Raw genomic sequence first — 12,067 nt, 5'->3', positions numbered from 1 at the left:
CTATTATCATCTACCCAACTACCTATTTATATACTTTTACCACCACCTACCTACCCTATAACCAAACACATTTTTTTTTCTTCCATCAGCACCATTATTCATACTATCTACGTATCTACTACTATGACTACATATAATATTATCTTTTATTTTTTACTCTACCCATGTTATTAGGGATAACAACATATTTATACTTGTTTGTTTAGTCATTTTCAAATGTGAACGAATCTGATTATATTTACAATTTCTTGCATATGAATGAATATTACATGTTCTCAATCATTCGAAAATGACTATACTATTCATATACTATGGACCATGGTCCATCTTACGAGATAAACTATTAACATGAGGTTTATTTTTAATATACTGAAAGTTTAATTTTAGTATACTGAATGTTCATTTTTAAAATGAATATTTTTTTAAAATGAATATTTAGTATACTAAAAATGAATATTCGTCTATGGTTTATAGTATACTTTGTCACCCGTTCCAAACCCGATTAACAATACCCAATATAGTACTCAAAGTCATCACAAAATCTAGTATATACATAGACATCCATACAATTGGATACGGAGATTTCACTACTACCTAAACTCGTTTCAAACTTGACTACAAACTATTCAAACTTGTTCTATTATAGTTCTAGAGGTCAAGCACTTATTTATGAATGTGAATGTATATTCATGTGTACATAGTACACAGTGTACACACACACACACACATATATATATATATATACTTATTTATTTATTGAAAAGAAATATTGCGGGTCGCGGGCCAACCCGTAGCCCGTGCGGGTTGCGGGCCTTAGCGGGCTAGGCCCGCTTCTTCGCGGGCCATGTTTTTTGTAGCCCTAACCCGCCCCACCGTGGGGCGGGTGCGGGTCAGCCCACGAGCTTCGGCCCACTTTGACAGTACTGGTTTTAAGTTAATTTAATATGGGGTTAGTGTCATATTTGGAGCAGTACCAGGGTATGAGAGTTGAGTAAACCCTTGTTCAATGTGAGTAAACATGGGTGTTGTAGTGATGGGCAGCACATGTGCCAGAAGTGGTGTGGACCTGGCATATGCCGCGGCTGAAGAGGAATGATTCAGGAGGAACCAGTTTGTGTGCACGCAACAAGAAAACAGTAAAACACTAGTGTTAGGCAGCGGTGATAAGGGTTTGGGGTGTGAGAGGCAAGTGCACTGTGGTTCTGATGTTTGGCGTGGTTTGTAGCTTTGTGGTCTAGAAATATTTAAAATATAAAAATATTTACAATAATATGAAAAATAATATTATTTATTAAAAAAACACTTGGCGGTCTAGAAATGACTTTCGTCAAATTTTAAGGGAAGTCATTTTTCGCTAAAATAACCTTATTTTTCTAAATCAACGAAAAATGATTTCGGTTGACTTAATTTTTCAAGCACACCCAAACACTAAAAATCATTTTTCAGATTTCCAAACACATAATTAGCTAAAAAACTAATTGTGATTATCTTTTAGATTCTTGGATGGTTTTGAAAATTTACAAATACTTTGATTATTTATTTGTAGTTTATTAAAAAAGAAAATTGCAAAGATGAAGTCATGAAGATGTAACAGGTAGGTCCGAAAGAAATGCAGAATGCGGATAACCTTTCTCCATCTCTCTGCTTCAGTTTCAGTTTTAGTTTTGACTCTCATACTGCTCGCTCGTTTTCCTCAGCAGAGAAAATATCTATCTTCGTCGTCAACATTTCATGAATTAAAAATGACGGAGCCAAAGATCTTTGAACTCAACAATGGCACCACGCAAATCAAAGTCTCCAATTTTGGGTGCAGTATTCTCTCCTTGTCTGTACCAGATAAAGATGGTTGGTAACTCTATATCATTTGTTTTTCTTTTCAATTGTCTTTTTAGTTATTTATTTCTAAAAATCTAATCTTTATTTGATTTCTTGTTGGACTGGATTGTGAAGGGAAATTGGATGACGTGGTTCTTGGATTTGATACACTTGAACCCTATCTGGTTAGTGGCGTTTCAAGATTGGCTTCTTTTTCATGGAGCCATTTGATTTTATGGTTTCTCAATTCTTATTGATCGATCTGTTCTTTCATGAGTGAATAGGTTTTGATTTGGTGATTGGTGATGAGATTAATCTGGTCTTTGATTTGGTGGTTTTTCAGAAAGGAATGGCACCTTATTTTGGCTGCATTGTTGGCCGGGTAGCCAATAGGATCAAAGAAGGGAAGTTCACTCTTAATGGAGTTGAATATTCACTTGCAATTAACAATCCCCCTAACAGTCTACATGGTAGTAGTAGTTCTCTGCTATCTCAACAACTTCCATTAAATGTTTCACCTATGATCCATGAATATGACATCTTTTTGTTTGCTTAATTGTTGTTTTGGGAGAAGCTGGGTGGGGGGAAGTTTATATATATATTTCTGTAGTATATGAGGGAAAAATCAAATGCTTGACCTCATATCCTGCATCCTTATATTTGCATTTCATACTTAAGCTTGGCATTCTAAGAAAATGAATATTGTGTGGAGGGATTCAAGATTCAAGCTAGTGATTATATTTTGAGAGCCTAGTATTTGACACTGAATGATGGACCCCCCATGGCTGAGAATTAATGAACAATTTAAGAGGGCACGTGAAGAAATTGCAGAGAATAATGTTCTCGTCTGGGATGCAAGGCCAGTTTATGTCAAACTAGGAAGTGCATCATTTCTCTATTCACGGACATCTAAATTTTGGTGCTTATGTTGGAGTTAACTTTGCAAAAATAAATGTTTTCAGAACAACTCTTCTCATATGTTACCTGAGTTGCGCTTAATTCAATCGTTCAAATCATCTAGGCATGGCATCATCAGCATTTGTGGGTACAAAATATGGAGTAATGGAGCCCGCACGGGCTTAGTTAACTAGCTCAGTAGGCAGTATTTGGAGCGAGAGACCAAGGTTCAAAACTTGGCAGTGTGGGGATTATGCCCAAAGTGAGTAGATAGATCCCTTGTGCGCACCAGCATTTGGCTCTATCTATTGAGCCACTAAGTTACCATGAGTTACATCCTCTCAAATACTTTGTCGGGCCGGGGTGTGGGAGGCCCTTGGGGTTGGGATTCAACCTTTTGGGGCAAAAATATGGAGTAATGGAGTACGGTTTAATGGTTTATTATTTCAAAAACTATGTAGTTTGTGATTGCTTTCTTTTCCTTCATTTACTTGAACCCTTTCTTTTCACTATTCTATTGAAGGTGGACAGAAGGGGTATGACAAGGTTGTATGGGAGGTTGTTGAACAGAAGCAGGGTGAAATCCCCTCGATTACCTTTAAATATCAGAGTCATGATGGGGAGGAAGGTATGCACTATTCTCTGTCTCGACTCTAGTGAATTTATCTTTAATGGGAAATATTAGATGCTCATGGTTGGTGATTTCCTCATTCCCTTGAACGCAGGTTTCCCCGGAGATCTCTCTGTTACTGCAACGTACACACTTACTTCTAAGACAACATTGAAGCTCGACATGGAAGCAGTTCCCGGGAATAAGCCTACTCCTGTCAGCTTGGCTCAACACACATACTGGAACCTTGCCGGCCACAGTTCTGGGGACATTCTCGGACACACTGCTCAGCTATGGGCAAACCATGTTACTCCTCTGGATCAAAACAGCATTCCAACTGGAGAAATATTGCCTGTTAAAGGCACCCCGTTTGACTTCACCACTGAAAAGGCAATTGGTCGTGACATCCAGCAGGTTGGTATAGGATACGACCACAACTATGTGCTCGACTGTGGAGACGAGAAAGAGGGCTTGAAACACGCTGCAAAGATTAAAGACCCCAAGAGCTCGAGGGTTCTTAACCTGTGGACCAATGCCCCTGGCATGCAGGTCTACACTGCTAACTATGTGAACGGAGTTGTCGGTAAAAATGGAGCTGTGTACAATAAGCATGCAGGTGTTTGTTTAGAGACTCAGGGTTTCCCAAATGCCATCAACACCCCAAATTTCCCATCCATTGTAGTTCAACCGGGCGAGAAGTATCAGCATACCATGCTGTTTGAGTTTTCAGTTGAGTAAGATCTTCTTGTTTAGGAGGTTAATAATATATAACAATAAAGTTCTCCCTTGTAAAGGCATAGCCTTAGAATGAAAATTTTCTAGTAACCAGCTGGGAGATAAGTTAGGTTTGGGAGTGACAGTGATGAGTAATAAATGGATTGCGAGGAGTACATTTTAGACATGCAGTACTGTTTTTGAGCTATTTAAATAACCATGGCTGAAATTTAAATTTTCACTTACCCTTCCTTCTAAGGGTGGAAATCAATCATTATTGTACTATCAAATAATGTACATATAGTATACAAATAATGTAATTTTAGTTTTTTAAAAATGTACATTGTATTCAAGGAAAATACATTATTTTGTATAAAGTATTCAGTACACAAATAATGTACTTTTAGTATATTAAAAATGTATCTTTTGTTATGATCCACAAAGCACTATGTAAATCATGATATCAATGTAAGTATGTTTTATATAAGTTAAGCTTGAGCCTATAATTGGCATGAGCCGTGGCTGAAGCTTTTAACCTAGCCATTAAAAGGCTTTGAATCTTACATGTCATAATAGATCAAGATATATATTTAATAATTTAATATTAAATTAACATATGTTAAGCATCTTGTGCTCAGATGAGGCGACAGGTTGAGAAAGTATATATAGTAGTTATATTGTGGACCTGAAATGGGACCCTATTCCCCTCCTCCGCCCCACCATGTTGTCATCCATATTCGCAAGAGACCAACCATAATATAAAGTCACTTTAAAAATTAAAAAATCAAGGCTACTTATTTTTTATTTTAAGTGAGGATATGAGTCTATTTAGATTTTTTTTTTATATAACTCAAGTTTCTTATCCAATTTAGTTTCGATTCAAAATCAAACTATATATTTTCGTGTACAAAGAGGTCAACCCCTACCCTATCATGGAACACAAGTATTAACTATTAAGTAAGGCTTTACCTCTACTAGCTCAATGTCCTATGGGGCTAATTATATGTATTTTTGTCCCATTTTAATTGAGTACTTAATCCTATTGTTTGCTATTATACTTAATTAATTATTGTAACTTGTAAATGAATACTTTTTTTAAAAAAAATGAATACTTATTTTTTGTTAGTTGATTATATTATGGGATTATAACGATTATTTGCTCACTTAAGTATGGTATATTTTTGTATAAAAAGAAAAAGATATAGTTTTAAATAAAAGTTTTCTTACTATTTTAATTTTAAAAAAAAAAGTGTGCAACCGAGTTTATCAGTGTGACCCTAGTTGACTAGTTTAGCATTGTGGTTATTAAGTCAATTGTTTGACCAATTTAGCTAAGGTTGCTTGACCGACTTGACTCGAGTTACCCTTTAATTTTTTCTACTACGTGATTGTAGTATCAAGTTTGAGTTTTTACACTTTTGGTCTCGTGGGTATTGTGGCACTAACAATTTTGACCCACAACTTTCAAAACTTGCATAATTGGTCCACGAGTATCAATTTCTTGGTATAAATGGTCCTTCTGGTGAAATCTCCGTCAATTTTTCACTAGAAAAATTATTTCCTCTTTATAGCAGAGGTATAATGTTCTTTTTCTTTTTGTCAATTTTTAATTTCGCACTTTTGGTCCCACAAGTATTGCGGCATTAACAATGTTGATCCACAACTTTCAAAACTTGCATAATTAGTCTACGAGTATTAATTTCTTACGCAAATTTTCCTTTCAATGAAATCTCCGTCAATTTTCCATCGAAAACAATATTTCCCCTTTATAGCAGGGGTATAATGGTGTTTTCTTTTTTCACCGTGTTTTCTCTTTCATAGCAATTCTCTATATCTTCTCGTAGGATTATCATGTCTGCAGCTTCACTTCTGAACAGTCTGATTCTGTTCTGAAAAACATCCACCAAGTATTTTGCGTTGGCGACTTTGATCGCCCCATTGAGGGAAGGCAATGATTTGGGTTCGTTGGCAAGAGCTTCCATGGATAAATTCCACCTGTAATGAATCATGAAACATGCCATAGAAGGGCCGGCCAACACATGTTCTTGTGGACACCATTGCACCATTTTGGCAAGTTCACGAGCTTGAAGGCTGAGCTTTTGCTAGATGGCCTCATGTACCACATGAAATGAACGTTGGAGTTTACTAACCCATGAGCTATATCGTTGACTTGTTCTTGTTTCAAGACGATGATACTCCCTAATGATATGTACACCACAGAATGGGTTATTTCAGTGAAAAATTGACGAAAAGCAAAAGATTATTATACCCCTGATATAAAGGAGAAATAATTTTTCAGTAAAAAACTGACGAAGATTTCATTGGAATGACCATTTGCGCTAAGAAATTGATATTCGTGGACCAATTATGTAAATTCTGAAAGTTTTGTATTAATATTGCTAGTGCAACAATACTCGCGGGACCAAAAGTGAAAAAAAAAAAAAATTGATGAAAGGAAAAAGACCATTATACCCTTGCTATAAATGGAAAATAATTTTTCAATAAAAAATTGACAAAAATTTCATTGGAAGAACTATTTGCACTAAGAAATTTATACTCATGAACTAATTATACAAGTTCTGAAAGTTATAAATCAAAATTGTTAGTGTCACAATACTAATTGGATCAAAAGTGCAAAAAACTCTATCACGTCTATAGGAAATGTTGAGTGTAAAATAGTAAATGCAAATTTTCATTATAAATTTAAAATTGTAATTAAAATGGAAGAATTATTATTTAAGGAGGGAGGATTGGCAGGAGTGAATGAAATTATCTGTCCATACTGACGTGGCGGGATCTTACAGGTAGTTGTGGCAGTCATGACGTGGAAAACGCAACATATAAAATAATATAATAATTCAACCGGCTTCTTCGCCCATCTAACCAGAGACGAACATTGCTGAGGAAAATAATCGTCAACCGGAGATGCGAAATCGGAAAATCAAGAACCTCAGATACCTCCTCCTACTCCTAGCCCTAGTATTTCCGGTTGCTACACTCGGCCGGCAATTCGTCCTCGTCATCTCACAAGACGATATCAAGGACCTCGGAACTGACACCACCACCGCCGCCGGCGAAACTGATTCCACGGAACCCGGATTCGACGATTTTATAGACTCCGATGCGAAACCCGACCACGAGCTCGACCCGGGTTCATGGAGCCCGATCTTCGAGCCAGGCACGGATCCGGCTAATCAAGACGAGCAGGAGGCGGCGTACTACCAGGCCGTCAGGAAGATGGTGACCGCTTCCAGCCGGGGGGACGCCAGGGGTATGGAGGAGGCTGCGTCGGAGATGGAGGCCGCCGCCGCGTCGGGACACGCGCACGCGCAGTCGGTGATGGGGTTTTTGTACGGTATGGGAATGGTGAGGGAGAGGAACAAAGCGAAGTCGTTTTTGTTCCACCATTTTGCTTCTGAGGGCGGCAATATGCAGTCAAAGATGGCTCTTGCTTATGCATACACTCGCCAAGAAGTAAGTTTGATCCCTCACATTTATCAATTACATAAATTTTATCTTTATTTTTTGTGTGTAGGTTTGTTTTGATCTATAGAACAGGTTTGATGAGAGTGGTTTTTTTTAATGTGAGTTAACATTTTAATATTGTAAATAATGAGGAATTAGTATGCTTTCTAAGGTGTAAGAAACTGAAATATCTATAAAGGATTGTGTCTTTTTTATATATTTTTCGTTCTTAACTGTTTTTGTTTGCCCCAAAATACTTCCAGAGCATTATACTTAATCATTCTTGATGCATTTTACTTCATTATGGGGATTCAATAACCTAACTGTTTTGTTTTGTTTTCTGTTGTTTAGTAGATCTTTGTTACAATCTAGTGCCTGGAGGAGCATTGGAGTATTTAGTCTTTTTGTGCATATTGTCTATCTGAGTAGAATTTTCATCAAGTAGAACCATAGTAAACTCTGAGACCTGCTTACAATGCTAGAAGAGAATGTGGAATATAATTTATAATTTATTGTGGTCAGTTGCCTTTCTGATGCATGAGTGAAGGATAACTGCTTATGCATGAATTCTACGTTTGTTGGTTGCAGATGCATGATAAAGCAGTTACGCTATATGCTGAATTGGCAGAGGTTGCTATAAATAGTTTTCTAATTTCAAAAGACTCCCCTGTGATCGAACCAGTTCGGATACATACTGGAACAGAGGAAAATAAAGACGCGTTGAGGAAGTCTCGAGGAGAAGAAGACGAGGATTTCCAGATTTTGGAATACCAAGCACAGAAAGGCAATGCAGGGGCAATGTATAAAATTGGTATATTCTACTACTTTGGATTGAGGGGAGTGAGACGTGATCATGTCAAGGCATTATCGTGGTTTTTGAAGGCTGTCGATAAGGGTGAACCAAGGTCTATGGAACTTCTTGGTGAAATATATGTAAGAGGAGCTGGAGTTGAGAGGAACTACACCAAGGCGTTAGAGTGGCTATCACTTGCTTCCAAGCAACAGCTTTATTCAGCTTATAATGGCATGGGATATCTTTATGTTAAAGGTTTTGGAGTTGAAAAGAACTATACCCAGGTAGCGCTTACTCATTTTTTATTTGATTTTTCTTTACCTTTTTTCTTATTCAACCAACCTTGAGTTTTCACATTGGAAAGGCTATTTCCTGTTTTTGTTGTAAGCTGATAGCCTTGTTTTGCAGGCAAAAGAGTATTTTGAGAAGGCCGCTGATAACGATGAGCCTGGCGGATTCTACAACCTTGGGGTGATGTATCTGAAAGGGATCGGGGTAAAGAGGGATTTGAAGCTGGCTGGCAAGTATTTTATACTAGCCGCTAATGTGGGGCAGCCTAAGGCTTTTTATCAGTTGGCAAAAATGTTCCATACTGGTTTGGGCCTTAAAAAGAATGTTCCCATGGTAAGTCAAGTAAAACTGTATGCCTACCTTTTTACTTTTATTTTTCAAGTTTTTGTCAGCCATATTGCCTTCCAAAGCACATTTACTATGTGTGAATTAAATATTTTGCTATAATATGAATCATACAAGTAATTACCCAATTGAATAAGTGCACAAGATCTTGTAGGACTTGACGGGGTTAATGGTAGATAATCCGTGTGCTTTTCTTGACATTCATTAATCATTATTGATTCCTTTTATAGTTTCTCCCGCAAATGGATTTCTTTTAGGTGTCATTGTGTAGAAAATTGAAACAACAAATACCTGATCATCTTGGCCACATCTTTTATGTTCTCTAATGCTGAATGGACTCCAATCATGATCATTCTTCTCTGTATGATTTCAGGCAACTGCTTTATACAAACTAGTTGCAGAGCGTGGACCATGGAGTTCTTTGTCTAGATGGGCACTAGAGTCATATTTGAAGGGAGATGTTGGGAAAGCTTTTCTCCTGTACTCTAGGATGGCAGAGTTGGGATATGAAGTCGCACAAAGTAATGCAGCATGGATTCTTGACAAATATGGACCGAGGAGTATGTGCATGGGAGGATCTGGAATTTGCACAGATGCAGAGAGACATCAGCGCTCCCATGCATTGTGGTGGCAAGCTTCTGAGCAGGGTAATGAACATGCTGCCCTGCTCATTGGAGATGCATACTACTATGGTCGGGTATGTGAATAATTCTGGAGGGATAAGCTTATTTAATAACACAAATCAATCTGGCTTCTTACGCTTGTTGCCCGAGCTCATTATTAGATTATTAATTCCTCACCTTCATTTTTAACAGGGTACTGAACGAGATTATGAGCGTGCAGCAGAGGCTTATATGCATGCAAAATCACAATCCAATGCTCAAGCCATGTTTAATCTGGGGTACATGCATGAGCACGGCCAAGGATTACCATTTGATCTTCACCTTGCAAAGCGTTACTATGATCAAGCCTTGGATAATGATCCTGCAGCGAAGTTGCCTGTAATGCTCGCCCTTGCAAGCTTGTGGATAAGAATGAACTATGCTGACAGCTTCATGGTACCATCTTATTTTCCACTGCACAAATATTTGTGTTTTATCCCCTAAAAGAAAGATGGTGAACTGAACTAGGGTCGTCCCTTTTTGGCTTATTATATCATAGGTTGATATGATTGATTCGTTGCCGGAAGTTTATCCAAAACTGGAAACATGGGTGGAGGATGTGCTAATGGAAGAAGGAAACGCGACTATACTTACACTCATCGTCTGCCTCTTAACAGTGCTTTATCTTCGCGAGCGTCAACGGAGGCATGCTGCTGCTGCTGCTTTTGTTGGAGAGGCTCCACCTCCTCATCAGGCAGATGAGCAGGATATGCCCCCCATTGTCAATTAACATAACTTTAAAAAACTGACATTGGTGTTGTTTTGTGTTTGGAGGAGAAATTTTTCGCAGAAAGATGTACAGGAGCTTCATTTCCATCCTATTGCTAAAAGAAGCTGGCCTTTTTGTTGGGCATTTTCCTAGTGTAAAAAAGCGATCGTCAAGGTGCAGGTAGAAGAAGATTTCTCTTCTTTTTTTTTTCTTTTTTTTTTTACTTTCTTTTTTAGTATTTAACATAGTCACGAAGATAGCCTACCACCCATTTGAAGTTTCTTCCGGGAAATATACAAAGCCTTCTCTTATTTTCAATTTGTCTTGTTAATTTTTCACTTTGTTCGGATAAATCTAAATTTGTGTTGAGTTCTGAAATTTTTTGTCAGCTATTTCAAACGCATATAAATTAGAGATGGCAATGGATTGGTCGTATTTATAATGCTCCCTCCCTTCCATTTTATGTGTCTCACGGGGCTTGATTGAAGTTATTTTTAATTTAAATTTTCAGAATATTAAGTTTAGTATTAATATACAAAATTTATATATTTAGAAACTACACTAAAAGTACTATTAAATACAAAAAATTAAAAGTACTATTAAATACAAAAAATTAAATTTAAAAATAAGTAGAAAATAAACAAAGAAGAAAAAGTTGATTTGACCAATAAATAGTAAGTAGGATTAATAAAATGAGACAGGGGGAGTATATGTTTTTCTTTTAAAAAATATTATCAGTAATTACTAATAGTCTAGTACGGATCCGTACTGTTTTACTTAGAGCATCCCATCAATACATCTTGGTTGATGATGAGGTTTTTGAGGAATACATGCTTAGATGGAAGAGAAGGTTTTTGAGGAATATATGCTTAGATGGAAAAGAGAGTGCATTTGGTTCTTGGAGGAAGATCAAGTTTTTGTCTTCTTGAGTAGGTGGTGGGCTTCACGAAGAAAAAAAGAAAAAGACAGATCAAGGTTGCGTGAAGCGCACAGATGCGCCCAGTTGGGTGCGTGCATTACACGGCGCGTTAAGAATAACTTTTTGTTTTTTTTCTTGACAATTCTTTTTTTTTTTTGTCTCCCTCCTTCCCTCCTAGGTTTGCATTCAAAAATTTGTGCTAAAAACCTAACTGATGAAGATGCTCTTATGGAGTTTATAGACCTAGAGCAAATTATATGTATATATGTATGTATTTTACACTTTCATGTTACTCAATGTAGTAATAAAAAGGAAAAAGTATCAAATAAGTCATTAAATTTATTATTTTTGTATAATTGAGTCATTAAACTAAAAAAGTATGTAATTAAACTATCAAACAAGCAAAATAAGTGCAATTGAGACATTTTCTAATTTATTTTAATGCAATTTGAATTGAAACTATTTTTATCTTTCATCCTAACTAGTATGACCGAGAAAATAGTTAATTTTAGTACATAAGTTTTAATTGCAAATATTTTGTTTGTAGACAATAGTTAACTTCACTAATGTAGCATTGATATCATTGTTGTCAACTTATATATTATTTTATAAATATTTAAAATAATTATTTTAACAATAGTAAATTATATTAATATGTTCAAAAATAAATAATTACATGCGTGCTCAAGATTTGAAGACTTAACTTATTGCATAACAAAGGGTTTTTTGTTATATAGTACTACGTAACTAATAAGATAAGTGCTTAAATCTCAATGTGAGCATATATGTAATTATTTATTTTGGACATATTAATGTAATATATTGGTTATAAAAAATAATTAATTTT

The 12,067-nt window shown here is 36.3% G+C and overlaps 2 protein-coding genes across 2 annotated transcripts; both read left to right on the top strand.

Annotated features, from left to right (window-relative positions):
• The first annotated feature begins 1,605 nt into the window (after window positions 1-1,605).
• On the top strand, window positions 1,606-4,307 carry LOC116033043 (aldose 1-epimerase-like). Its single transcript, XM_031275800.1, has 5 exons — window positions 1,606-1,845; window positions 1,951-2,000; window positions 2,159-2,285; window positions 3,236-3,340; window positions 3,438-4,307. Exons 1-5 carry the CDS (start codon window positions 1,617-1,619, stop codon window positions 4,058-4,060), a joined length of 1,134 nt encoding a protein of 377 aa, XP_031131660.1. The 5' UTR covers window positions 1,606-1,616; the 3' UTR covers window positions 4,061-4,307.
• A 2,608-nt stretch (window positions 4,308-6,915) lies between these two features.
• On the top strand, window positions 6,916-10,736 carry LOC116032622 (ERAD-associated E3 ubiquitin-protein ligase component HRD3A). Its single transcript, XM_031275281.1, has 6 exons — window positions 6,916-7,510; window positions 8,090-8,578; window positions 8,703-8,918; window positions 9,304-9,627; window positions 9,746-9,988; window positions 10,092-10,736. The coding sequence occupies exons 1-6, from the start codon at window positions 6,962-6,964 to the stop codon at window positions 10,320-10,322; spliced, it is 2,052 nt and encodes a 683-aa protein (XP_031131141.1). The 5' UTR covers window positions 6,916-6,961; the 3' UTR covers window positions 10,323-10,736.
• Window positions 10,737-12,067: the final 1,331 nt, after the last annotated feature.

This window comes from Ipomoea triloba, chromosome 10 (genome assembly GCF_003576645.1).
Source record: "Ipomoea triloba cultivar NCNSP0323 chromosome 10, ASM357664v1".
In the NCBI taxonomy this organism is placed as follows: Eukaryota; Viridiplantae; Streptophyta; class Magnoliopsida; order Solanales; family Convolvulaceae; genus Ipomoea; species Ipomoea triloba.
Note: the sequence above shows the minus strand (reverse complement) of the source record. Positions and strands in the feature narration are given on the sequence as shown.